The 26,376-nt window shown below is 44.4% G+C and overlaps 1 protein-coding gene across 4 annotated transcripts in view; it reads right to left on the bottom strand.

Moving 5' to 3' along the window:
• The window catches only part of il15l (interleukin 15, like), a 97,320-nt gene that overhangs the window by 32,512 nt on the left and 38,432 nt on the right, over window positions 1-26,376 (bottom strand). For all 4 annotated transcript variants that reach the window (XM_072274772.1, XM_072274773.1, XM_072274774.1 and 1 more), the window contains one exon: window positions 5,051-5,267. In XM_072274772.1, coding sequence (XP_072130873.1) covers window positions 5,051-5,167 — 117 coding nt within the window. In that variant the 5' untranslated portion in view covers window positions 5,168-5,267. The remainder of the gene's footprint in view (window positions 1-5,050; window positions 5,268-26,376) is intronic.

Raw genomic sequence — 26,376 nt, 5'->3', positions numbered from 1 at the left:
CCTTTGGGCCCTTTTTACGCACCGCTCTCTGTAAATGTAACCTCGCGATAGACTGGTGTCCTATCCGGGGGGGGGGGGGGGCAGAGTCTCATACTCTTAGTTGCTTCACGCCACAAAAACCGGCATAACCGCCAGCTTGATGGGCCACAAGGCTCGGAACAGACTTTAACTTTTAACTTTGTAGATGTCCTGAATCATGGGAAGTTCACGTCCACAGATGTGCTGGGCTGTCCGCACCACTCTCTGTAGAATCCTATGATTGAGGGAAGTACTGTTCCCATACCAGGCAGTGATGCAGCCAGTCAGGATGCTCTCAGTTGTGCTCCTTCTTCAACTGTCTGAGGTGAAAAAGGCAAAGTTGTGTCTTTTTCACCACACAGCTGGTGTGTACAGACCATGTGAGATCCTCGGTGACGTTTATGCTGAGGAACTTAAAGTTGTTTACCCTCTCAACCCCAGATCCATTGATGTCAACAGAGGTTAGCCCATCTCCATTTCTCCTGTAGTCCACAACCAGCTCCTTTGTTTTTGCGACATGCACACACAGCGTGCGCGCACGTGTGTGTGTGTGTGTGTGTGTGTCTGTGTGTGTAGAACACATTAGATTCTCATTCCACTGTTGTTACACTGAGTGCGAGCACTTTACCGTCTTCTCTGGTGTCTTCTTAGAATGGGAATTAGTCCTAAAGTCAAGTCAAGTCTAGTTTATTGTCATTTAGCTTTACACAGTACATGTATACCAGCAAGCAAGGCAACAGTTGTTTGGGTCAGGGTGTAAAGCACAGTAGTACCATAACACACAATAGCTTAGTAAAGTAAGAATTAAATCTACAAATGAATTACACATAGTTAAACAAAGTAAATTAAATATTGCCGTGTACAGTACAAATTATTCAGTGATACTTGAAAAGTGATGCGGCTGGGAGTTCAGAAGCCTGATGGCCTGAGGGATGTTTTTCCATCCTGACTGTTCTTGTCTTTATACATCGGAGTCTCCTGCCTGATGGTAGAAAGTCAGAGGATGCTGGATGGGTGGGTGGGACCACTGATAATACTGAGGGCCCTGCGTACGCAGCACTCCCGATAAATGTCCCCGATGGACGGTAGGGAGACCCCTATGACCCTCTCGGCTGTTCTCACAGTCCTTTGTAGGGACTTCCAGTCCGATGCTCGGCTGCTCCCAGACCAGATGGAGATGCAGCTTGCCAGGGCTCTGTCCACGGTGTTGCTGTGAAGTTCAGTTAAGATGGTGGAGGGGAAGAGGGGCCTTGCCTCAATCTCCTCAGGGAGCGGAGGTGCTCTCACCCAGCCGGTGCGCTTGGCTTGGCTTTACAGCGCCTGTCCCACCGTACACGGCAGAATACTCCATTTCTTTAGTAATGGGGATGTGTAAATGTGTATATTTATATGTTGTTTCTATAAAGTATTTAATGTAGACACTAACCAATTTCCCCCGGGATCAATAAAGTATGACTATGACTATGCTTCTGTTTATATGATTGTAACTACATTGTGGGAAGCATCATATTCTGATGCATGTGTAGACTTGTTAACCTTGTGGGTAATTAAAGATGGTAGGTCGTAGTGCCTAAAACTGGGGTGGACCGCTCTCCATAGGAGAGAAATCGTGCCCCCAAGGGTTCACACTGGACAAAATAGTACTGCGTTTTCTGGCAGATACCTTTTTGTAAATATTGGTAGTTTTCTTTTCAGTATTTTCGCTAATTTTTGTCATTTTTTTTTATGACGCATCAAATAAACACCCTCACACGAAAATGCTAAGCAACTCCAGCCATTTGTTTCTTTGGTCAAAACCGGTGTGCCGTAACAATCACACACAAAGTACTGCAGGAAGTCCAGAAGCCAGGCTGCATCTCTGAGAGGAATAAAGGACAGATGGGCTGTTCAGAAATCTGATGGTGGAGGGGAAGAAGAAGGTCCCAAAACACTGGGTGTGTGTCTTCACTCTCTTGTACCTCCTCCCCGATGGTAACCATGAGAAGAGAGCATGTCCCAGATGGTGGGGGCCTTCATAATGAATGCCACTTTACTGAAGGAGTCCAATAAGGCATTTAATGATAAACTCTACTCAAGGAATAATGATATTTTGGAAGCTGCTCCTGCAGGAAAGGTTGGAGGCAAACAATTCAGAGGCAGTTAAGGCCTTTCAGAGACGGAGTGTAGAACGAGGAGAAAGTTCAGAACTTCCGGTATGCTTCTGGTTTAAGATGGTGCTACTGAAGTTGGGTGACAACTTACTGGTGGTTAATAAAGCAAGAAGTGCAACTAAATACTTTATTAATAACGCAGTTTTGGGGGTAATTTGTGGTGAACTATCATCGTAACCAATGAGGGTCCATGTCCTAGTGTGGGGCACGATCCGGTGTTTGGATGATTTTAACCCCAGCCCAGACTGAAAAGGCGAGATGTCGGGACCAGAGGCGAGGGTCAGGCCCATTCCGTTTATTCTTCTCCGATGCTTACGCCTCTCTTTGTGGCGCTGAGGCTGTGAGACTGCTCCGGCTGCTCCGTGCTTCATGTCTGTGAGTTTTGCGGTGATTTTCCCCGCTAAATGATGGACTAAGACTGAGGTGTTGCACCTGCTTGGGCTGCTCTGGGCTCTGCATCTATGGACTCAATTTGGTTCCCAAGTCTGTTGCTTGCTTTTATTGTTTGCATGATTTGTGTTTTTTTTTCTCTTTCTCTGAGCAATGGGTGTTGGTCTTGTTTTTAAAATTGGGGTTCTTTTGGGTTTCTTGCTTCGTGGCTGCCGTTCTCAAGGTTATATAATTATACTTTGATAATAAATGTACTTCGAAATCAGAGGTATAAAGGTCCTGGTTCAGAATTCCCTCAAGGAGAATTCACAGGTTGAGTCAGGAGTAAAGTTCAAAATAGATCTGTTATCCAAGTACATATATGTCACCATATACAACCCAGAGATTCATTTTCTTGTGGGCATTCTCAATAAATCCAGAATAGAACAATAACCCCAAAAGAATCAGTGAAAAACCATACCAATGAAGAAGACAAATGCAATGTTAGCATTCATTTCAAGAGTACTGGAATATAAAAGCAAGGATGTCATTCTGAGGCTTTAACCGGCATTGGTCAGAGTGCACTTGGAATATTGTGAACAGTTTTGGACCCAATGCAGTATCTAAGGAAGGATGTTCTGACCCTGGAGAAGATCCAGAGGAGGCTCATGAGACTGAAGGGTTTAACATACGAGGAGTGTTTGGTGGCTCTGGGCCCGTACTTGCTGGAGTTCAGAGAATGAGGAGGGATCTCAGTGAATCCTATCCAATATTGACCAGCCTAGATGAAGTGGACATGGAGAGGGTATTTCTAATAATGGGGGAGTCTAAAATCCCTTGAGAACGGAGATGAGGAGGGATTTGGTGGATCTGTGGAATTCACTGCCTTGGTATTGCCAAATTATTGGGTGTGTTTACGGCAGAAATTGTTAGGTTCTTGATTGGGAAGGAAGTTAATGGTTACAGGGAGGAGGCTGGAGAATGGGATTTTAAAAAATCAACCATGATTGAACTGCAGGGCAGACTTGATGGGCCAAGTGAGCTACTTCTGCTCATATGACCATTCGGCTCCTGAACCAGTGTGGATAATTTCATTCACCACAACTTTGGACTAATTCTGCAACCTGCAGACTCACTTTCAGAGACTCCTTACAACTCATGTTCTCAGTATCTTGTTTGTTTGCACATTGGTTGTTTCCTGTGAATGCCTGTGAGAAAATGAATCTCAGGGTAGTATATGGTAACATCCATGTCCATACGTTTGATATCTGACATGGGAGATCATGGTCCCTGCTCTTGGCACATTTTTCTGTAGAAGTGGTTTGCCATTGCCTTCTTCTGGGCAGTGACTTCACAAGAGGGGCGGCCCCAGCCATTATCAATACCCTTCAGAGTTTGTCTGTCTGGGGGTCAGTGGTCACACAACCAGGACTTGTGATCCGCACCGGCTGCTCATACGACCATCCGCCACCTGTTCCCACGGCTTCACGTGACCCTGATTGGGGGTGAGGAGGAGGGGCTAAGCAGGTGCTACACCTTGCCCAAGGGTGATCTGTAGGCCAGTGGAGGGAAGGAGCACCTTACACTTCCACCCCGCCACGCAACTTAATTGGTAGGGAGGTTAATGGTTATGGGCAGAAGTGATGTGGATAACTTCACTCACCACAACACTGAACTGATTCTATGACCTGCAAACTCACTTTCAGGGACTCCTTACAACTTATGTTCTCAGTATTATTTTTACCTGCACCCATAATTAGCAAGGTAGCATAGTGGTTTGCACAAAGCCTTACAGCGCCAACTATCAGGTTCAATTCCCACTGCCGCCTTTAAGGTGTTTGTGCGTTCTCCCCGTCACTGCGTGGGTTTCTTCCACGCGCTTCGGTTTCCTCCCACAGTCCAAAGACCCACCGGTAGGTAGGTTCATTGTCATGTGATTAGGCTAGGATTGAATCGGGGGTTGCTGGGCGGCGTGGTTCGAATGGCCGTAAGGGCTTATTTCACACTGTATCTCAATAAACGAATAAATAAAGTCTGTTTCCTTTTGCATGTTGGTTGTTTCCTGTGAATTGGTATCGTTCCTTTTGGCGCTTTGCGGTGCATCGGGTGGCATTCTTACCCTTTCCGTAGCATTTGACTACTTTTTATGAGGCTGAGTTGCTAGTTCTATGCTTAACCCAGCACGGATGGAAAACGTGCAAGGAGCCGGCCAGATTCGAACCCAGGATCATTCACACCGAAGTCCAGTGCTGATGCCACTACATCACTGGCTGGTTAGTTTCCTGTGAATTCCCGCAAGAAAATGAATCTCAAGGTAGTACATATATTGTGAACTTTAAACTATATTTGATGGTCTTACAGATAAAGCAGTGAAAGGAGAACAGAGGGTCACACCGATGGATTTTTATGAGAGAACGTAGGAGGTCAGGTAGAGAACAGACGATGGGGTTGAATGAATCTTTGAATGTACATGGCTATGAGACACAGTCAGTCGGAAACTCAATGACCCTTACCACAATTTTCTGCAGGTCATCCAGATCGATGATGGCCTCGTTCAAACACCCGACCATGCCCTGAGCCATCGCCATGACAACACACAGCGGGAGGCAACAGTAGTACTGGCTCATCATGTCTGGCTCTTCAGGGTTGGACGCTAAGCACTGAGGATGCCTGGGGAATGTTTTCACTGCTCCTCACTATTGCCCGTCTCCCTCCTGCAGTCTTCATCTTCTGAAAAGCAAACCAACCATCAGCAATGGATTCAGAGTAGAGGCCTGGGCCTAGCATTAATTTTGAAAGGACTTGAATATAAAAATGAGTATGTGCTGCTGAGGCTTTATAAGACATTGGTGAGGCCTCACATGGGCCTCTTATCTAAGAAAGGATGTGCTGGCATTCAAGAAGGGCCAGAGGAGGTTCACGAGAAAGATTCTAGGAATGAAAGGGTTAATGTAGGAGGACTATTTGATGGTTCTGGGCCGGTACTCACTAGAGTTTAAAAGAAAGGGAGGGGTATTCTATTTGAAACTTATCGAATATTGATGGACGTGGAGAAGGTGTTTCCTATAATGGAGGAATCTAGGAGCAGAGGACCAGAGTAGAGGGGCGTTAAGGAGGAGATAAGGTGGAATAGTGGTGAATCTCTGGAATTCATTGCCACAGACAGCTGAGGAGGCCAAATCTTTAAGGCAGAGGTTGATAGATGTTTGATTGGTCAGGGCATGAAGACATCCGGGGGAAGGATGTTCAGCGCGCGAAGGGACATGGGGATTGGGGCTGAGAGGGAAATAGGTCAGCCATGATAAAATGGCAGACTCGATGGGCCAAATGGCCTAATACTGTTCCCATATTGTATGGTCTTTTGGAATGTCACTCACAAGGAGTCTGAGATCCCCACATTCAGTAATTTGCAGTATGTTTCATTGCTTAGAAAGAAGTTGGGTAACAGCATTGATTGTGCAATCAGATGGAACTGATTGTGGACTTTAGAATGAGGAAGGCACCAGTCCTCATCCAGGGAAAGTGTGAGCAATTTCAAGTTCCGGGGTGTCAGCATCTCTGAGGATCTCTGCGCCCAACTTATTGATGCAGCTACTGAGAAGGCACAGCAGCAGCTATGTTTCATTGCGAGTTTGAGGAGATTTGGTATGTCTCGAAAAACACTCAAAACTTTCTACAGATGTACCGTGGAGAGCGTTCTAACTGGCTGCATCACCGTCTGGTGTAGGAGTGGGGAGCTACTGCACAGGATTAGAATAAGCTTCAGAGAGCTGTAAGCTCAATCAGCTCCATCATGGGCACCAGCCTCTGCAGTATCCAGGGAAACTTCAAGGAGCGAAGCCTCAGAAAGGCAGCATCCATCATTAATGACCCTCATCACCCAGATCATGCCTTGTTCTCATTGCTACCATCAGGGAGGAGGTACAGGAGCCTGAAGGCTCACACTCAGAATTTCAGGAACAGCTTCTTCCCCTCGGCCATCAGATTTCTGAATGGACATTGAATTCATTAACCTTACCACACTACTTCTTTATTTCTGTTTTTCCATTACTTATTTAATGTAACTATTTAATATATATACTTAATGTAATTCAGTTTTTTCTCTATCATTATGTATTGCATTGTACTGCTGCGCAAAGGCAACAAATTTCACAACATATGGCAGTGATATTTAACCCGATTTTGAAACCATGCTCCACTAAATATGATATTGGGAAGACAATGAAGAACATCTTGACCTTTTTCCACAGTGCAGGATAGCAGTCAGAGATTTCTTTCTACACATTGGCTGTTCGTCAGTTTTCGTGTGTAGTTTTTCACTGATTCTGTAGGTGGACCTCAAAGGGCAGCTGAAGTTCCCCAACCATATCGCAGCCACCACCCTGCGGCCAGACATTGTCCTAGTGTCTGAGTCTACTAAGCAAGTGGTGCTGCTGGAGCTGACAGTCCCATGGGAAGATAGCTTGGAAGAGGCCTTTGAAAGGAAGCTCTCCAAGTACGCAGGACTGGTCAGCAACTGTCAGCAGGCTGGATGGAGAGCGAGGTGTCTCCCAGTGGAGGTTGGTTGTAGGGGATTCGCAGCCCGTTCTTTAGTTAGAGCCTTCAGCATTTTGGGCATCGAGGGAGAGAGGAAGAGGAGAGCCATCCACAGCACCACCGATGTGGCAGAGAGGGCCTCAAGATGGCTGTGGCTCAAAAGAGGGGAGCCATGGAGTCATAAGTAGCTAGCCAGCTGGACACAAGCTGGGGTCTGATCAGCCCCGGCTGGGTCACCTAGAGGAGGTTGTATGATGTTGAAAGACCCGAAACACCTGATGATTCCAGGAACATCACTGAAGATGTGTCCGGAAGCATCAATAGATGTATGTACACAGGATTTCTTTGATGTACTGTGAATGCCTGCAAAAAAATGAATCTCAAGGTTGTAGTTGATGACATGTATGTACAGGCATTTGAAAATAACTTTACTTTGAACTTTGAACATCTGTCGTTACCAGAATCAAATGTGTACCTGCCGGAGTTTAAAAGAATGAGGGGAGGGGGCAACTCATTAAACCAATTGAATATTAAAAGGCCTAGAATAGACGTGGAGCAACATGTATGAAATGCTGGTTTGGTTTTCAGCCCGAAACCTCGACTGTTTATTCACTCCTCCATTGACACTGCCTGTCCTGCTGAGTTCCTCCAGGAGGTGGCCACAACTCCAGGCCTTGGAACGAAGTATCCAGTCTCCCACCATGAGATGATCATGCAGAAGCCAATCCCCAGGATTTGTCCAGAAGGACTTCAGGGTACATGGGCCCCACCTTGAAGGTACACTGGTTTAGACTGGGAGTGGGTGGTTTCCAGTCCCATTGCTTAGGCAGAGATTTGAACAGGTACATGGATACGAAGGGGGTCCCAGCTTGGGATCCACTCACCACTCGGTTAACATCGAAAAGGTTAGGAGCCCCTTGTTTAGAGGGATATGGGCCAGTGGACTAGCTCAGATGGGCATGGCTACCAGGAGTTCAAAAACTTTCAAACGTGAACAAATATGAAACCACCCACAGACTGTGTGTACTGTGAACATTAGGAGATCCATTCCCGTGATCACCAGACAGCTGTCTGCTCCTGTATGCCTCTTTTGTTATTCAATACCTTAAGATCATAAGAGAGGTGTTCTTAACATGGAGTCCATGAACCCCTTGGGGGTACTTGGATAGATTCCAGGGGTCCATGAACTTGGGTGGGAAAAATTTACATCTTAATTTTCACTAATTAACTGAAATTTAGCATTTCCTTCAATGATGATGTAGGCAAAAAACCGCAGGAGGATTAGCTGTACCTTTGACTTTGTCACCAATAGAAATCATGGAGATTTTCATATCATGTTACGAATGTTATAAGTATCTCAAAATACCCAGCCTGGAAGGCCAGCGCACCTTCAGGGTGCCAGGTTTTCATAGCCCTGGAGGTGGGTAGCCCATAGACCCAAGTTCTTTGGGCACAGAGCTCAGAAAAAGCGAGGTCTCCCCTCTGGCTGTGAAACAGGGACACCTCTTCTTTCCTTATTAGGAAGAGAGAGGGAAAGCTTGTGGTATGTTGAATTACCGGGTGAACGAGTAGTCTTTGGGGTTCTGCAAGTCTGTGGCTTTACTGATGCTTTGTTGCACGCTTGAGTGCTCAGTGGGGGCAGTCGATGTTTTTTTGCTGGTGGAGGGGGATCGTTGCTTGCTGCTGCTTGTGTACGGGAGGGGGGAGCTGGGGGTGGCCTTTGGAGTTCTAACACTGTCATTCATTCTTTGAGGCACTCCTCTGTTTTTGTGGATGTTTGCGAAGAAAAAGAATTTCAGGATGTATATTGTATACATTTCTCTGACACTAAATGTACCTGCTGAACTTCAAAATGACTATAGTTATTAGACCTGCCGCTGGATTGAATGTGATCGCAGTCTTACTGTCTGCAGATACTTGTGCGACGTAGCTGGCCAACTATACGCCCCACAGCCACCTGTGGCAACAAATTCCACAGATTCACCACTCTCTGGCTAAAGAATGTTGGAGTCCATTATTTAAAGATGCGATTTCAGAGTACTTGGAGGCACATGATGAAGTAAGCCAAAGTCAGCATGGTTTCCTTATGGGAAAATCTTGGCTGACAAATCTGTTGGAGTTATTTGAAGAAATAACAAGCAGGATCGAGAAAGGAGAATTGGTGGATGTTGTGTACTTGGAATTTCAGAAAGTCTTTGACAAGGTGCTACACATGAGGCTGCTTAACAAGATAAGGGCCTATGGCATTACAGGAAAGATAGGAACCTGGATAGAAGATTGGCTGATTAGCAGGAGGCAAAAAGTGGGAATAAGGGGAACCTTTTCTGGTTGGTTGCAGGTGACTGGTGGTGTTCCACGGGGGTCTGTGTTGGGACTGCTTCTGTTCACGTTATATGTCAACGACTTGGATGACAGAATTGATGGCTTTGAGGCCAATTTTGTGGATGACACGAAGATAGGTGGAGGAGCAACAGGTTGGGAGTCCTTGTGCAGGATTCACTAAAGATTAGCTTGCAAGTTGATCTGGTGGTAAGGAAGGCCAATGTGATATGAACATTCATTTCAAGAGAACTAGAATATAAAAAACAAGGCTTTAATGCTGGGGATTTATAAGGTATTGGTCAGATCACACGCACAGTATCGTGAGCAGTTTTGGGCCTCTTATCTAACAAAAGATGTGCTGGCATTGGAGAAGGAGCAAAACAGGTTTATGAAAATGATCCTGAGAACGAAAGGGTTATTTAACGAGGAGTGTTTGATTTCTCCGGGTCTGTACTCACTGGAGTTTAAAAGAATGATGGGGGATCTCATTGCAAAGTATTGAATATTGAAAGGCCTAGACAGAGTGGAGGTGGAGAAGATGTTTTCTACAGTGGGGAAGTCTAGGATAAGAGAGCACAACCTCAGATAAGAAGGACATCCCTTTAGAACAGGGATAAGGAAAAATCCCCAGGGAAAACACAGACAGCCAGGAGCTGGTGGACATGGAGATGATGCTTCCATTAGTTTAGGAACAGAGGACACAGCCTCAGAATAAAGGGATATCAGAACAGGCTATGGAACGTATATCAGATATCAGAACAGGAAGAATTTCTTTAGCCAGACAGTGTTGAATCTGTGGAATTCATTGCCACAGACAGCTGTGGAGGCCAAGTCATTGGGTATATTTAAAAAGGAGGTTGATAGATTCTTGGTTAGTCAGGACGTCAAAGGTAACAAGGAGAAGGCAGGAGAATGGTTTTAAGAGGGATAATATATCAGCCATGATAGAATGGTAGAGAAGATTTGATGGGCCAAATGGCCTAATTCTGCTCCTATGTCTTAAGGTCTTACCTTTCTACTGAAGTGAAAAGTTTCAATAGAGAACCTCCTCTGATTGCCATTTGACATTAATACCTCTGTTCCCGTGTTAGGTTCTTCTGTTGAACATCACGGAACTTGTGCATGCAAGGTGAGTGGGCACGAAGTCCCATGCATTGAGAACTCTGCATATTTCACTGTTTTAAAAACATAGCTTTCAGCCAAAACAAATTGACCTGTTGCTATAACTTTATTTCTCTGTAGTACCAGCATAAAGCATGCCTTACTACAGTGAAAAACTGTTGTAAAGCTGAATGGAATTCAGCCAAGCTTGACAGAGTTCTCTTCCAAGAATTTAGTTTAAGTTAGCAAATTCTTTTCTGTGCACTTAGCAACAATGATATTGGTAATCCCCCCAGTATGGTTTAACAAGATATCTCGCACGCCCATATTTTCTTGGAACATTGAAGGCCTTCGGAAAATTATATGGTTTAGTAGGAGGTATTATTTATTCCTTTGCTCATGAATCACTATAATCCGAGCCAAGGTCTTTTTCACAGAAATTAGGGATTTCTAAGGAAGCTGACACAAATTCTTTGTGGAGTCTCTGATACCTCCCACCAATGTACACTGTATTGTCTGGTTTGGCTCAAGTTTCAACGATTCAAAGTACATTTATTATCAAAAGTTTGTGTGCAGAAAACAACCCTGAGATTCATCTTCCCCACAGACAGCCATGAAGCAAACAAACAGCAGTTCAAAGAAAAAAATCAACCCCACCCCGCACACACAGCCTGCAAAGACAAAACCGATCATGCCAATGGTAGAAATGAGCGAAAAACACCGAGTACAAAACGTCAACCAACAAAAACATTGAAAATTCAGGTCCACAAAGTTCAGGCCAGTTCAACCGAATGTGGTGGCAGAAACTTCTTCTGTTGGGTTCTTGTATTTTGTATTCTGACAGAAAGTGATCCCAAGATTCCCCGTTCTCCTGGAACATCCTATCTTAAAAGGAACATCCAAAATTCCACAGCTAGAAATGTTAAAGTCACCCCTGCTGCTGCCTCTTGGATTTATGGACCAAGTGAGGATTCGAGTACAGGAGCAGGGAGGTACTACTGCAGTTGTACAAGGCCTTGGTGAGACCACACCTGGAGTATTATGTGCGGTTTTGGTCCCCTAATCTGAGGAAAGACATCCTTGCCATAGAGGGAGTACAAAGAAGGTTCACCAGATTGATTCCTGGGATGGCAGGACTTTCATATGAAGAAAGACTGGATGAACTAGGCTTGTACTCGTTAGAATTTAGAAGATTGAGGGGAGATCTGATTGAAACGTATAAAATCCTGAAGGAATTGGACAGGCTAGATGCAGGAAGATTGTTCCCGATGTTGGGGAAGTCCAGAATGAGGGGTCACGGTTTGAGGATAAAGGCGAAGCCTTTTAGGACTGAGATTAGGAAAAACTTCTTCACACAGAGAGTGGTGAATCTGTGGAATTCTCTGCCACAGGAAACAGTTGAGGCCAGTTCACTGGCTATATTTGAGAGGGAGTTAGATATGGCCCTTGTGGCTAGGGCGATCAGAGGGTATGGAGGGAAGGCTGGTGCAGGGTTCTGAGTTGGATGATCAGCCATGATCATAATAAATGGCAATGCAGGCTCGAAGGGCCGAATGGCCTACTCCTGCACCTATTTTCTATGTTTCTATGTTTCTATGAGGGGACAGGGTGTTGAGCTGTATCCATCAGCCATTCCCAGAAAATCCTTTCCATCTTCAAGATGCCAGCAGATTCCATTAGCACCCCAGGAGCTGAGCGACACCAAAGCCCTCTGGCAATCTTTGTAATTTCTGGATTGGCCCAAACCATCACACAACTCCAATAGATGCCTCAAGTCATTCCTGGCTGTCCATCTGCCAACTGAAGCCGCCATTATTTACTTAATGATCCTCAAGTACCAAGAGCATGGACAACCATATGATCCCATGGTCTATGGATACCCATAACACCAGAAGATGTTGGGGTGGAACTGGTGACCCATGTTGAATTCCTGCTGCTGCGTGTAAGGTGTTTGTATGTTCTCCCTGTGACCGTGTGGGTTTCCTCTAGGTTCCTCCCACAGTCCAAACACCTACTGGTTGGTTTGTTAATTGGTCATTGTAATTTGTCACATAATTAGGTTAGTGTTAAATTGGGGGGTTGCTGGGTGGCACGGCACGAAGGGCCTGAAGAGCCTATTCCATGCTGTATCTCAATAAATAAATATAGGAACAGAAATAGGCCATTCAGCCCATCAAGTCTGCTCTCTCATTCAATCATTTTTCTTTTCTCAATTCCATTCTCCCATTAACTCCCTTACTAATCAAGAACCTATCAATCTCTGCCTTAAATAGACTCAATGACATGGCCTCCACAGCCCTCTGTGGCAAATGAATTGGATGCACCACACTCTGGCTAAAGAAATTTCTCCTCACCTCTGTTCTGATATCCCTTTATTCTGAGGCTGTGCCCTCTAGTCCTAGACTCTCCCACTAATGGAAGCTCATCTCTATGTCCACCATCACCAGGTCATCAGTATTTGCCCAGAGCTATGGTAATGACAGATGCCCTCACACTCATCTAGTGATCTGCACCAGCTAGGCCTGGTGTAAGATCATTGACTTATTCCCCAAAGTGGATTCTCAGTTCAAAGGTTCATGAGTTAACTTTTACTATCAGAGAAATAACTCAGCCAGAACACTGGTTTTCAATCTCCCGGGGTCTGTGCACAGTGAAACTGCTGCCCTAAAACACTCAGATCCAGGAACATCTATTCCCAAGTACAGATATACTACAAGCTAATGTGCAATGTTCCCTCTAAATTTTAGCAGTCAATGTGTGCAAAAATCTTACGTTGTGCAATTTTTTTTCCTGTGACAAAAGTATGTGCACACTGAATGCACACGTGGCACAATTTATGTAGGTTTACAAAATATTTGACATAAAACTGCACAGAATAACAACAAACTAACATACATATTTAAGTCACTCAGTTATTTTTTCTCTCTCCTGTCTTTGGCATTTACCCATTCTTTGTAAACTATCTAGACTAATAGAACTTCCATCGAATTGATAGCTTTTGATTCTCATTAACATATCCAAATGACATTCACCCAAACGGTTTCTCGGCTTGTTTTTGAGTTGATTCATTACACTAAAACCTCGCTCACAGTCCGCACTAGACGCAAGAAAGGCTCCCCCAATGTCCATCAGCTGTGCAAGGTGGCAAAACTGTTCATTTTGAAGTACAAATGCCAACATTTCAGCAAAGTACGAAATCAGTTTGGATTTAATATTTTCTTGCACGGAAAATTTGAAATCATTAAACTGTCTAACTATTACAGTGTTTTCAGCTAGAAAATGGTGATATTTTAGACATAAGGCATTAACTTGTTCATCGCCAAATGTGAAGTCACAATCTGCAATTGCAGAGAAATCAAAAGCTGACCATTCTTGTACCTCATCTTCAGGAAACCTTTCTTCTAAATGAACACAAAGACATTTATATAACACATAACACATTTATAAAAGCCAACAGTGAACTTGAATCTACTGTTGTTGGCTTAGCAGAACTTTAACTTTGTCACTCCACGAAACATTGTCTCCCAGCTACTGCTTTCTTACCTTGTTTATTTTGCCTCACGTAAAATGAAGTGAATCAATCAGTGACAGGCCACTGTTTTGCAGAATCTTGCACAGTGCAGCCAGTTCATCAAAGACATCACTTAAAACATGTAAAGCTACTTTGTATGTGATGTTTATTAATTTCTTGTGACAGTATTTAGCCACAGGGTCAGTTGACTGATCTTTCTCAATAAAAACTTAGTAAGCTACCTACAGGATTTGAAACAAGTCTTTGTAAACTTTACAACATGAACACTGTCTGCCAAAGATGGCTGCCGCCGTGATGCAGCTGTACAAACCAGAACCGGAAAGGTGAGGTGACGTAAATTAGTGATGTGCATTGTGGTATTTGAAAAACCGATTAACTAGTTAACAGAAACATTTAGCTAAAAGATCGTTTTCAATAATTATAATTATTAATTACTACATTATTTTAGGAAACAATTTCCTTTGTACGCTGGTTGAAAAATGTGTGCGCGCGTGCGCACGGCTTAGAGGGAACATAGCTAATGAGGTGAACAAAAATGTTTGTAACGCGTTCAAAAGTTCATTTTAAGATCAGAGAATGTATACAGCATACAACCTGAAATTCCTACTTTTCACAGACATCCACGAAACAAGAACCCCCATAGAATGATAGAAGCATCACAGCCCCAAAGCCCCCCTCCCTTCACACAACTCAAGGACCGACAGGGTCTCCCGCTCTCCGTCAAAAGAGAGGGAGAGAGAAAAGGATCATCTGAGTATCAGAGCCTTCATCCAGTAATAGCTGGTGATTAGGAAGAATACTGCCTCCTGTATTGTTGTTTGGGGATCAGATTAGAAAAAAAAGGTTAGTAAAATTAGTTATTAAATCCAAGTGGCTAAATTTCAATGTTAGGAGAAACAATTAGTTTTATCACTATCGAGACATGGTAAACTATTGGAACAGTTCTTGCATACTGTATTTGGATAAAAAGACAGATCCCTTGAAGCTGTGAGATGCTCTGTTTTCAAGTTCTTTTGTGTTAATACCAATAGCTTGCCCTAGTTCAACTGCATGGACCCTATGAGCAAAGAATCTCACCAGCACCTCTGCTTCCTCAGGAGGCTATTGGGATTCAGTATATTCCATTAGACTTTCGCCAATTTCTTTTTACATAGATATACCATAGGATGGGATAGCAGAGTGGAGATATGTCTCTACCCAAGGAGGTGTAAGGTGCTCCTTCCCTCCGCTAGCCTGCAGGTCACACTTGGGCAAGGTGTAGCATCTGCTTAGGCCCCCCCCACCAACAATCAGGGTCTTGTGACGCCACGGAAGCAGGCAGTGGATGGTCGTATGAACGGCTGGTGTATTTCACAAGTCCTGGTGATGCAACCACTAACAGCAGACAGACAACCTCTGAAGAGTTTTGATAATGGCTGAGGTCACCCGACTTGTAAAGACACTGCCCAGAAGAAGGCAATGGCAAATCACTTCTGTAGAAAAATTTGCCGAGAACTATCACGGTCATGGAAAGACCACGACTGCCCACATCGTACGACACGGCGCATAATGGCGATGTAATACGACACGAGACATAACGAACGACAACTGTTTACTCTGTGGGCTTCACGTGAGCAAGAACACTTCATCGCAGCCTGTTGCACGTGACAATAATAACACCCCCCATTTAATCCTTGCCTAATCACAGGTCAATTTACAGTGACTAATTAACCCATTAACTGGTACGTCTTTGGGCTGTGGGAGGAACCTAGGGCACCTGGGGGAAACCCACCCATTCCACAGGGAGAATTTACAAACTCCTTACAGTGGACTCCGATCTGCATCACCTTCAAGTGTAATAGCTTCCTTCCTATTTGGCCCTTTACCTTTTCCACCTATCATCTCCCAGCTTCTTACTTCATTCCCCCAGCATCCCCACTCACCCAGCTTCCCCCTCACCTGTCACCTGCCAGCTCGTACTCCTCCCCTCCCCCACCTTTTCATTCTGGCTTCTTCCTTCTTCCTTCCCGGTCCTGAAGAAGAGTCCTGCCCCAAGATGTCACTGTTTATTCATCTCCATAGACGCTGCCTGACGTGCTGAGTTCCGCCAGCATTTTGTGCTCTGGATTTCCAACATCTACAGAGATTCTTGTGTTTATGACTCTTACCAATTCTTGTAGCTAGCATTCCCACCTTGGTTTGGGCACCTGGTCACTGAGACAGACACCAGAAACAACCTCGATTTCTGTAAACTGACTGTGGGGTCATTAAATGTAAAGCTAAACTGTAATTTACTTACTATCCAAAGTTCAAAGTAAATTTTATTATCAAAGTATGTATACATCACACATAGAACCCCGCCAACAATCAGGGTCATGTGAAGCCACGGGAGCAGGCGGTGGATAGTCATATGAGCAGCTGGTGTATTTCACAAGTCCTGGTGATTCAACCACTGATGGCAGACAGGCAGTCTCTGAAGAGTATTGGTAAGGGCTGAGTCACCCATCTTGTAAAGACACTGCCCAGAAGAAGGCAATGGCAAACCACTTCTGCAGAGACACTTGCCAAGAACAATCATGGTTATAGATGTCATACAACACAGCACATACAGTGCCTATAAAAAGTATTTACTTCTCTTGGAAGTTTTCATATTTTATTGTTTTACAACATTGAATCACAGTGGATGTAATTTGGCTTTTTTTTGACACTGATCGACAGAAAAAGACTCTCTCGGGTCAAAGTGAAAACAGATCTTTATAAAGTAATCTAAATTAATTACAAATAAAAACACAAATTAATTTATTCTATAAGTGTTCACCCCCGCCTTTAATACGACACACCAAATCATCACTGGTGCAGCCAATTGGTTTTAGAAGTCACATAATTAATTAAATGGAGATCTGTTTTTGTAGACCTGTGTACAGACAAGGTGTTTCAATTGATTGTAGTAAAAATACACCTGTATCTGGAAGGTCCAACTGCTGGTGAGTCAGTATCCTGGCAAAAACTAGACCACGAAGACAAAAGAACATACCAAGTAAATCCCCAAAAAGGTTATTGAAAAGCACAAGTCAGGAGATGGGTGCAAGAAAATTTCCAAGTCACTGAATCCCTTGGAGTACAGTTAAGTCAATCATCAAGAAATGGAAAGAATATGGCACAGCTGTAAATCTGCCTAGAGCAGGCCATCCTCAAAAACTGAGTGACCGTGCAAGAAGGGGACCAGTGAGAGAGGCCACCAGAAGACCTGTGACAACTCTGGAGGAGTTACAAGCTCCAGAGACTGAGATGGGAGACACCGCATACAACAACTGTTCCCCGGGTGCTTCATCAGTCACAGCTTTATGGGAGAGTGGCAAAGACAGAGCCACTGTTGAAAAATCTCACATGAAATCTCAGCTAGAGTTTGCCAGAAGGCATTTGGGAGACTTTGAAGTCAGCTGGAAGAAGGTTCTATGGTCTGATGAAAGCAAAATTGAGCTTTTTGGCCATCACATTAAGCACTACGTTTGACATAAGCCAAACACCACAGATCATCAAAAAACACACCATCAAAATTGAGTTACAGAGAAAGGTTGAATAGGTTAGGACTTTATTCCCTAGAGCGTAGAAGAATGAGGGGAGATTTGATAGAGGTATATAAAATTATGATGGGTATAGATAGAGTGAATGCAAGCAGGCTTTTTCCACTGTGGCAAGGGGAGAAAAAAATCAGAGGACATGGGTTAAGGGTGAGGGGGAAAAAGTTTAAAGGGAACATTAGGGGGGGCTTCTTCACACAGAGAGTGGTGGGAGTATGGAATGAGCTGCCAGACGAGGTGGTAAATGCGGGTTCTTTTTTAACATTTAAGAATAAATTGGACAGATACATGGATGGGAGGTGTATGGAGGGATATGGTCCGTGTGCAGGTCAGTGGGACTAGGCAGAAAATGGTTCGGCACAGCCAAGAAGGGCCAAAGGACTTGTTTCTGTGCTGTAGTTTCTATAGTTCTGTCGCTACCGTGAAGCATGGTAATGGCTGCATCATGCTGTGGGGATGCTTCACTGCAGCAGCCCTGGAAGGCTTGTGAAGGTAAAGGGTAAAATGAATGCAGCAAAATACAGGGAAATGCTCAAGGAAAACCTGATTCAATCTGCAAGGAGTCTGTGATGTGGGAGAAGATTTGTTTTCCAGCAAGACAATAACCCAAGCATAAAGCCAAAGCTACACAGGAATGGCTTAAAAACAACAAAGTTAATGTCCTGGAGTGGCCAAGAATTTGTGGCTGGACTTGAAAAGAGGGGTCACTCACCATCCCCATGCAACCTGACAGAGCTTGAGCAGTTTTGTAAAGAAGAATGGGGAAAATTGCAGAGTCCAGTTGTGCAAAGCTGATAGAGACCTATCCACACAGACTCAAGGCTGTAATTGCTGCCAAAGGTGCATCTACTAAATACTGACTTGAAAAGAGTGAATACTTATGCAACTAATTATTTTGTGTTTTATATTTGTAATTAATTTAGATCACTTTGTAGACATCTGTTTTCACTTTAACACAAAAGAGTCTTTTCTGTTGATCAGTGTCAAAAGAGCAAAATTAAATCCACTGTGATTCAATGTTGTAAAACAATAAAACATGAAATCTTCCAAGGGGATGAATACTTTTTACAGGCACTGTAACGACGATGGCTCATGCATCACAACTTGGGTTGGCATCTGCTCTGCCCATGACTGCAAAGTCTTGCAGAGCTGTGGATGCAGCACAGTAAACCCGCCTCCCCTCTCCTCCCGTGACTCTGTCTCAACTTCCTGCCCCGCAGTAAACCAGACAACTTACTCAGATACACCTTCCACCCCGTTCATTCTCTCCTCTCCAACCCTCTGATCATGCAAAAGATACAAAGGCTTGGGGATACATGCATGAACAGGCTCAAGAACTTCTATCCCACTGTTATCAGACTCTTAAACAAACCTCTTGTACGATCAATATGAACTCTTGTACGATCAATAACGAAACCCAATCTCCCTCGGGGTCAATAAAGTATATCTATCTATCTATCTACGTTTGTATCTATTGACCTCTCATTCTATCTTGCACTTTATCTGGTTACCTGTCGTGCTCATTCTCTGCATTCCAGTCCCAGGGTGGAGGAGCAACACCTTATATTCCGTCTGTCTAGCCTCCAACCTGATGGTATGAATATCGATTTCCACTTCCAGGTATAAAAAATTTTCAAGGGGAGAAACAATACCATCACACACAAATTGCTGGAGGAACTCAGCAGGTCAGGCAACATCTATGTAAAAGAATGAACAGTCGATATTTTGGACCAAAACCCTTCTTCAGCGCTGAAAAGGAAGGGGAGAATGACGGAATAAAAAAGTGGGGGGGAGGAGAAGGAGGACAGTTGGAAGGTGATAGGTGAAGGCGGATGGGTGGGAAAGGTAAAGGGCTGGAGAGGAAGGAATCTGATAGGAGAGGAGAGTGAACCACAGGAGAAAGAGAAGGAGGAGGGGACCCAGGGGTAGTGATGGGCAGATGAGAAGAGACAAGAGTCCAGAGTGGGAACTGGAAGAAGGGAATGGGAGTGAAAATTTAGTTTACAGAAGCAGAAATTGATACTCCGTCAGGTTGGAGGCTACCCAGACGGAGGCTCGTTCAATCTAACAGCACCAAGATTTGCAGGGAAGAAGTCTAAATGGGAATGCAGAAAATTAATCTTTCGTGACCTGTTGCATTTCATGGTTTTGTCAACTAGCAGCACATAGTTTGGTGCTCTGCAGTTGCCAAGAAAGTTTAACTGGGACACAGCGGGGGAACTCTTACTTGCATGCACAGAATGTCAGCGAAGTACTTCATGAGTACTTTGTCAAGTATTTGCCAAGGATAATAAATATAGAGTAAGCTAGGGCATTTTGAGGTCAAGGAGGAGGAAGTGTTGGATCTCCCAATATACTAAGCTGGATAGGTCTCCAGAGCCTGAGGAAATTTACTCACATCATTGAAGGAGGCAAGAGGCAGGAGACGAGATTGACCAGGAGTAGAATTAGGCCATTTGGCCCATCAAGTCTACTCTGCCATTTCATCATGGCTGATCCAATTTTTCTCTCATTCCAACCTCCAGCCTTCTCCCTTCATGCACTGACAAATGAAGAATCTATCAATCGATCCCTTAAATATACAAACAGACTTGACCTCCACAATTGCCTGTGACAAAGATGTCCACAGATTCACTACTCTCTGGCTAAAGAAATTCCTTCTCTTCACTGTTCTAAAAGGACGCCCCTCTAGTCTGAGACTCTGTCCCCCTGGTCTTAGAGACTCCCTCCATAGGAAACCTCCTTTCCACATCAACTCTACCAAGAACTTTTAACATTCGATAGGTTTCAATTAGGTCATTCTTCTGAATTCCAGTGAATACAAGTCCAGAGCCATCAAACATTCTCCATATGACAAACCGTTCAATCCTTGAAATATTTTCGTGAACCTCCTTTGAACTCTTTCCGGTTTCAGCACATCCTTTTTAAGATAAGAGGCCCAAAACTGCCTCACCTGTGCTTTATAAAGCCTCAACGTTACATCCTTACTTTTATATTCCAGTCCTCTTGAAATGAATGCTAATATTGTATTTGCTTTCCTCACCACAGACTCAACCTGAAAACTAACCTTCAGGGAATCCTGCACAAGCACTCCCAAGTCTGTTTGCACCTCAGCTTTTTGTATTTTCTCTCCATTTAGAAAATAGTCAACAAATTCAATTCTTTCGCCAGAGTGCATGACCGTACACTTCTCGGCACTGTATTCCATCTGCCACTTCTTTCCCCACTCTCCTAATCTGTCCAAGTCCTTCTGTAGCCTCTCTGCTTCCTCAAAACTACAGCCCCTCCACCTATCTTCGTATCATCTGTAAAATTTGCAACAAAGCCATCAATACCATCATGCAAATCATTAACATATAACGTAAAAAGAATTGGTCCCAACACAGACCCCTGTGGAACACCACTAGTCACCGGCAGCCAACCAGAAAAGGCTCCCTTTATTCCCACTCTTTACCTCCTGCCAATCAGCCACTGCTTTATCCATGCCAGAATCTTCCCTGTAATACCATGGGCTCATAGCTTGTTAAGAAGCCTCATGTGTGGCACCTTGTCAAAGGCCTTCTGAAAATCCAAATATACATCAACTATTTTTCCTTTGTCTATCCTTCTTTTTATTTCTTCAAATAATTCCAACAGATTTGTCAGGCAAGATTTTCCCTTGAGGAAACCATGCTGACTATAGCCTATTTTATCATGTGCCTCCAAGTACCCCAAAATCACATCCTTAAGAATCAACTCCAACGTCTTCCCAACCACTGAGGTCAGACTAACTGGTCTATAAATTTCCTTTCTTCTAAACTCTCTCCCTTCTTGAAGAATAGAGTGACATTTTCAATGTTCTAGTCTTCCAGAACCATTCCAGAATTTACCGATTCATGAAGATCACTTTTAAAGCCTCCACAATCTCTTCAGTCACTTTTTTCTGAACATTCGAGTGTCCACCATCTGGTCCAGGTGACTTATCTACCTTCAGATCTTTCAATTTCCCAAGAACCTTCTACCTGGTAATGGTAACTCCACACACTTCATGACCCCTGACACCTGGAACTTCCACCATACTGCTAGTGTCTTCCACAGTGAAGACTGATGCAAAATACTTATTCAGTTCATATGCCATTTTCTTGTCCATCATTACTACCTCTCCAGCATCATTTTCCAGCAATCTGATATCTACTCTTGACTCTCTTTTACACCTTGTGTATCTGAGGAAACCTTTGGTATCCTCTTTAATATTATTGGCTGGTTAACTTTCGTATTCCATCTTTACCTTCTTAATGACTTTTTTAGTTGTCTTCTGTTGGTTTGTTAAAGCTTCCCAACCCATTAATTTTTGCTCTATAATAAGCCCTCTCATTTGCTTTTATGTTGGCTTTGACTTCTCTTGTCAGCCACAGTTGGGCCATCTTGCCTTTAGAATGTTTCTTCCTCTTTGGGATGTATATATCCTGTGCCTTCCAAATTGCTTCCAAAAATTCCAGTCATTGCTGCTCTGCCATCATCCCTGCCAGTGTTCTTTTCCTATTAATTCTGGCCAAATCCTCTCCTATGCCGCTGTGATTCTCTCTACTCCATTGTCATGCAAATGCATCTGACTTTAGCTTCTCCTCAAATTTCAGGGTAAATTTAATCATAGTATGATCAATTCCCCAAGGAATTCTTTTACCTTAAGCTCTCTAATCAATTCTGGATCATTGCACAACTCCAAATCCAGAATAGCCGATTCCCCAGTGGGCTCAACCATGAGCTGCTCTAAAAAGCCATCTCGTAGGCACTCTAGAAATTCCCCCTCCTGGAAGCCAGCACCAACCAGATTTTCCCAATCTACCTGTATATTGAAATCCCCTGTGACTATTGTAAACATTGCCCTTTTGACATGCATTTTGTATCTCCCATTGTACTTTATAGACTACATCCTTACTACTGCTTGGGGGTCTGTACATAACACCCTTCAGTGTCTTTTTACCCTTCCCATAGTTCCATCCATAATGATCCAACACCTTCCGACCCTACGCACACTTCTTTCTGATGATTTGATTTCATTTTTTTACCATCACAGCCAGGCCATCCCTTCTGTCTATCTGCCTGTCCTTTCAATACAATCTGTGGCCTTGGACGTTAAGCTCCCAGCTATAATCTTCTTTCAGCCATGATTCAGCAGTACTTACAACACCATACATGCCAATCTGTAACTGTGCTACAAATTTATCTACCTTATTCCACATTCAGAAGTAACACCTTCAGTCCTGTATTCACCTTTACAATTTTGTCCACCTTTTACACTGCAACTCATCCTGCTGACTGCGGTTTTCTGCTATCATCTCCCCTTGCTAGGAGTCTCACCACACAGTTCCTCTGTTTGTAAACCAACTACCTTATCTTCAGCACTGAAACTCCAGTTCCTACCCCCCTGTCAGTTTAGTTTAAATCCACCTGATCAACTCTAGCCAACCTGCCACAAGGATATCAGACCCCTGTGGGTTCAGGTGTAACCCGTTCCTTTTGTACAGGTCATACCTTCCCTAGAAGGTATCCCAATGATCCATAAATCTGAACCCCTGCCCCCCGCACCAGTTCCTCAGCCCGGTGAGGCTCACCTGCCAAATTATCCTAGCCTTACCCTCTGGGTGGGCACAGGCAGCAATCCAGAGATTACTACCATGGAGGTCCCGAGTCTCAGCTTTCTTCCTAGCTCCCTAAAATCTCTCTTCAGGACCTCCTCACCTTGCCAATATGTACCATGATGTCTGGCTGCTCACCCTCGCCCTTGAAAATGTCATGGACCTGATCCAAGCCATCCCCGAACCTGGCACCAGGGAGGCAACATACCATCCGGAAGTTTCTACCGCGCCCACAAAACCTCGTCCCTGTTCCTCTGACTATGGAATCCGCTATAAGCACTGCAGTCCATTTCACCTCTCTGCCCTTCTGGGCCATGCCACCAGATTCAGTGCCGGAGTCCCCGTCAGTGTGACTCCCCCCAGTTGGTCGTCCACCTCAATAGTATCTAAAGTTGTATACTTATTATTGGGGGGAATGGCCACAGGTGTACTCTGCACTGGCTGTGCACTTCCCCTCCTCCTCCTGACGGTCATCCAGTTACCTGTCTCCTGCAACCTAGGGGTGACTAACACCCTGTAGCTCCTGTCCGTCACCTCCTCATTCTCCTGTATGGGTGGAAGGTCATTGAGCTGCACCTTCAGGTCCATGACACATTCTTTCAGGATTGCTGGGCCCTTGACCACTATCTTTGTGCCCTCTCTAGCCATAGGCAAGGTCCTGGAAGACTGGTGAATGGCTAATTTTGTACCTCTATTTAAGAAGGGAACAAGGAAAAATCCTGGGAACTCTTGACCTGTGAGTCTCACTCTAGGAAAATTGCTGGAGAAAATTCTTACATTCTCATAATATGATTAGGAATAGTCAGCGTGGCTTTGTGAAAGGCAAGTCGTGCCTTACAAGCCTGATTGAATTTTCTGAGGATGTGACTAAACACATTGATGAAGGTAGAGCAGTAGATGCAGTGTATATGGATTTCAGCAAGGCATTCGATAAGGTATCCCATGCAAGGCTTACTGAGAAAGTAAGGAGGCATGGGATCCAAGGCCACATTGCTTTGTGGATCCAGAACTGGCTTGCCCACAGAAGGCAAAGAGTGGTTGTAGATGGGTCATATTCTGCATGGAGGTCGGTGACCTGTGGTGTGCCTCAGGGATCTGTTCTGGGACCCCAACTCTTTGTGATTTTTATAAATGAAAGTGGAGAGATGGGTTAGTAAATTTGCTGATGACACAAAGGTTGGGGGTGTTGTGGATAGTGTGGAGGGTTGTCAGAGGTTACAGCGGGACATTGATAGGATGCAAAACTGGGCTGAGAAGTGGCAGATGGAGTTCAACCCAGATAAGTGTGAAGTGGTTCATTTTGGTTGGTCAACTATGATGGCAGAATATAGTATTAATGGTAAGACTCTTGGCAGTGTGGAGGATCAGAGGGATCTTGGGTCCAAGTCCATAGGACGCTCAAAGCAGCTGCACAGGTTGACTCTGTGGTTAAGAAGGCATTCGGTGTATTGGCCTTCATCAATCGTGGGATTGAGTTTAAGAGCCAAGAGGGAATGTTGCAGCTATATAGGACCCTGGTCAGACCCCACTTGGAGTACTGTGCTCAGTTCTGGTCGGCTCACTATCGGAAGGATGTGGAAACCATAGAAAAGGTGCAGAGGAAATTTACAAGGATGTTGCCTGGATTGGGAAGCATGCCTTATGAGAATAGGTTGAGTGAATTTGGCCTTTTCTCCTTGGAGCAACGGAGGATGAGAGGTGACCTGATAGAGGTGTATAAGATGATGAGAGGCATTGATCGTGTGGATAGTCAGAGGCTTTTTCCCAGGGCTGAAATGGCTAGCACGAGAGGGCACTGTTTTAAGATGCTTGGAAGTAGGTACAGAGGAGATGTCAGGGGTAAGTTTTTTACGCAGAGAGTGGTGAGTGTGTGGAATGGGCTGCCGGTGACGGTGGTGGAGGCAGATACGATAGGGTCTTTTAAGAGACTCCCAGACAGGTACATGGAGCTCCGGAAAAACAGGGGGCTATGGGTAACCCTAGGCAATTTCTAAGGTAGGACAAGTTCGGCACAGCTTTGCAGGCCAAAGGGCCTGTATTGTGCTGTAGGTTTTCTGTGTTTCTATGAGAGGATCTATGAGCATTTGGAAACCCAGGGCCTATTTAGGGAGAGTCAGCATGGCTTTGTGTGAGCAACTTGACTGAGTTTTTTGACAAGGTGTCGAGGGAGATTGACGAGGGTAGAGCAGTGGATGTTGTCTACATGGATTTTAGTCAGGCATTTGACGAAGTCCCTAATGGGAGGCTAATCCAGAAGATTAAAATGCATTGGGGTCTGCAATGAATTTGCTGTTTGGATTCATAAATGGCTTGTGCATAGGAGACAGAGGGTAGTGGTTGAAGGAGCTTATTCCAGCTGGAGGTCTGTGATTGGTGGTGTTCTGCAGGGGTATGTGCTGGGACCTCTGCTGTCTGTGATCTATGTAAATGATCTGGATGAAAACGTAGATGGGTGGGTTAGTAAGTTTACAGGTGATACCAAGACTGGTGGAGTTGTGGGTGGAGCAGAAGACTGGCAAAGTATACAGCACGATGTAGACCAGTTCCAGATATGGGGAGGGAAATAGCAGGTGGAGGTTAACCCAGGTAACTGTGAGATAAGGGCAAGACCCTTAACAGTGTTGCTGATAGATCTTGGGATCCAGGTTCATAGCTCCTTGAAAGTGGCTACACGAGTCGATGAGGTGGTTAAGAAGGGCTATGGAATGCTTACTTTTATTAGTCAAGGCATTGAGTTCAAAAGTCAGGAGGTTATGTTGCAATTTTATAAAACTCTAATTGGGCCACATCTGGAGTATTATTTACAGTTCTGGTTGTCCCACTATAGGAAAGATGTAGAGGCTTTGGAGAGGGTGCAGAGGAGGTTTACCAGGATACTGCCTGGTTTAGAGGGCATGTGCCATCATGAGAGGCTGGACAAACTTGGGTTGTTTTCTCTGGAGCAGCGGAGGCTGAGGGGAGGTCTGACAGAGGTTTACAAGATTATGAGTATAGATAGAGTGGACAGAGAGTATCTGTTTCCCAGGATGAAATGTCTAATACTAGAGGGCATGCATTGAAGGTGAGAGGGGGTAGGTTCAAAGGGGGTGTGAGGGGTAAATTTTTTACTCAGAGAGTGGTGGATGCCTGGACTGCGCGGCCTGTTACAGTGGTGAGGTTTTTAAGAGACA

Source organism: Mobula birostris, chromosome 12 (assembly GCF_030028105.1).
Source record: "Mobula birostris isolate sMobBir1 chromosome 12, sMobBir1.hap1, whole genome shotgun sequence".
Taxonomy (NCBI): domain Eukaryota; kingdom Metazoa; phylum Chordata; class Chondrichthyes; order Myliobatiformes; family Myliobatidae; genus Mobula; species Mobula birostris.
The sequence above is the reverse complement of the archived record's forward strand: the minus strand, read 5'-3'. Positions and strand labels throughout refer to the sequence as shown.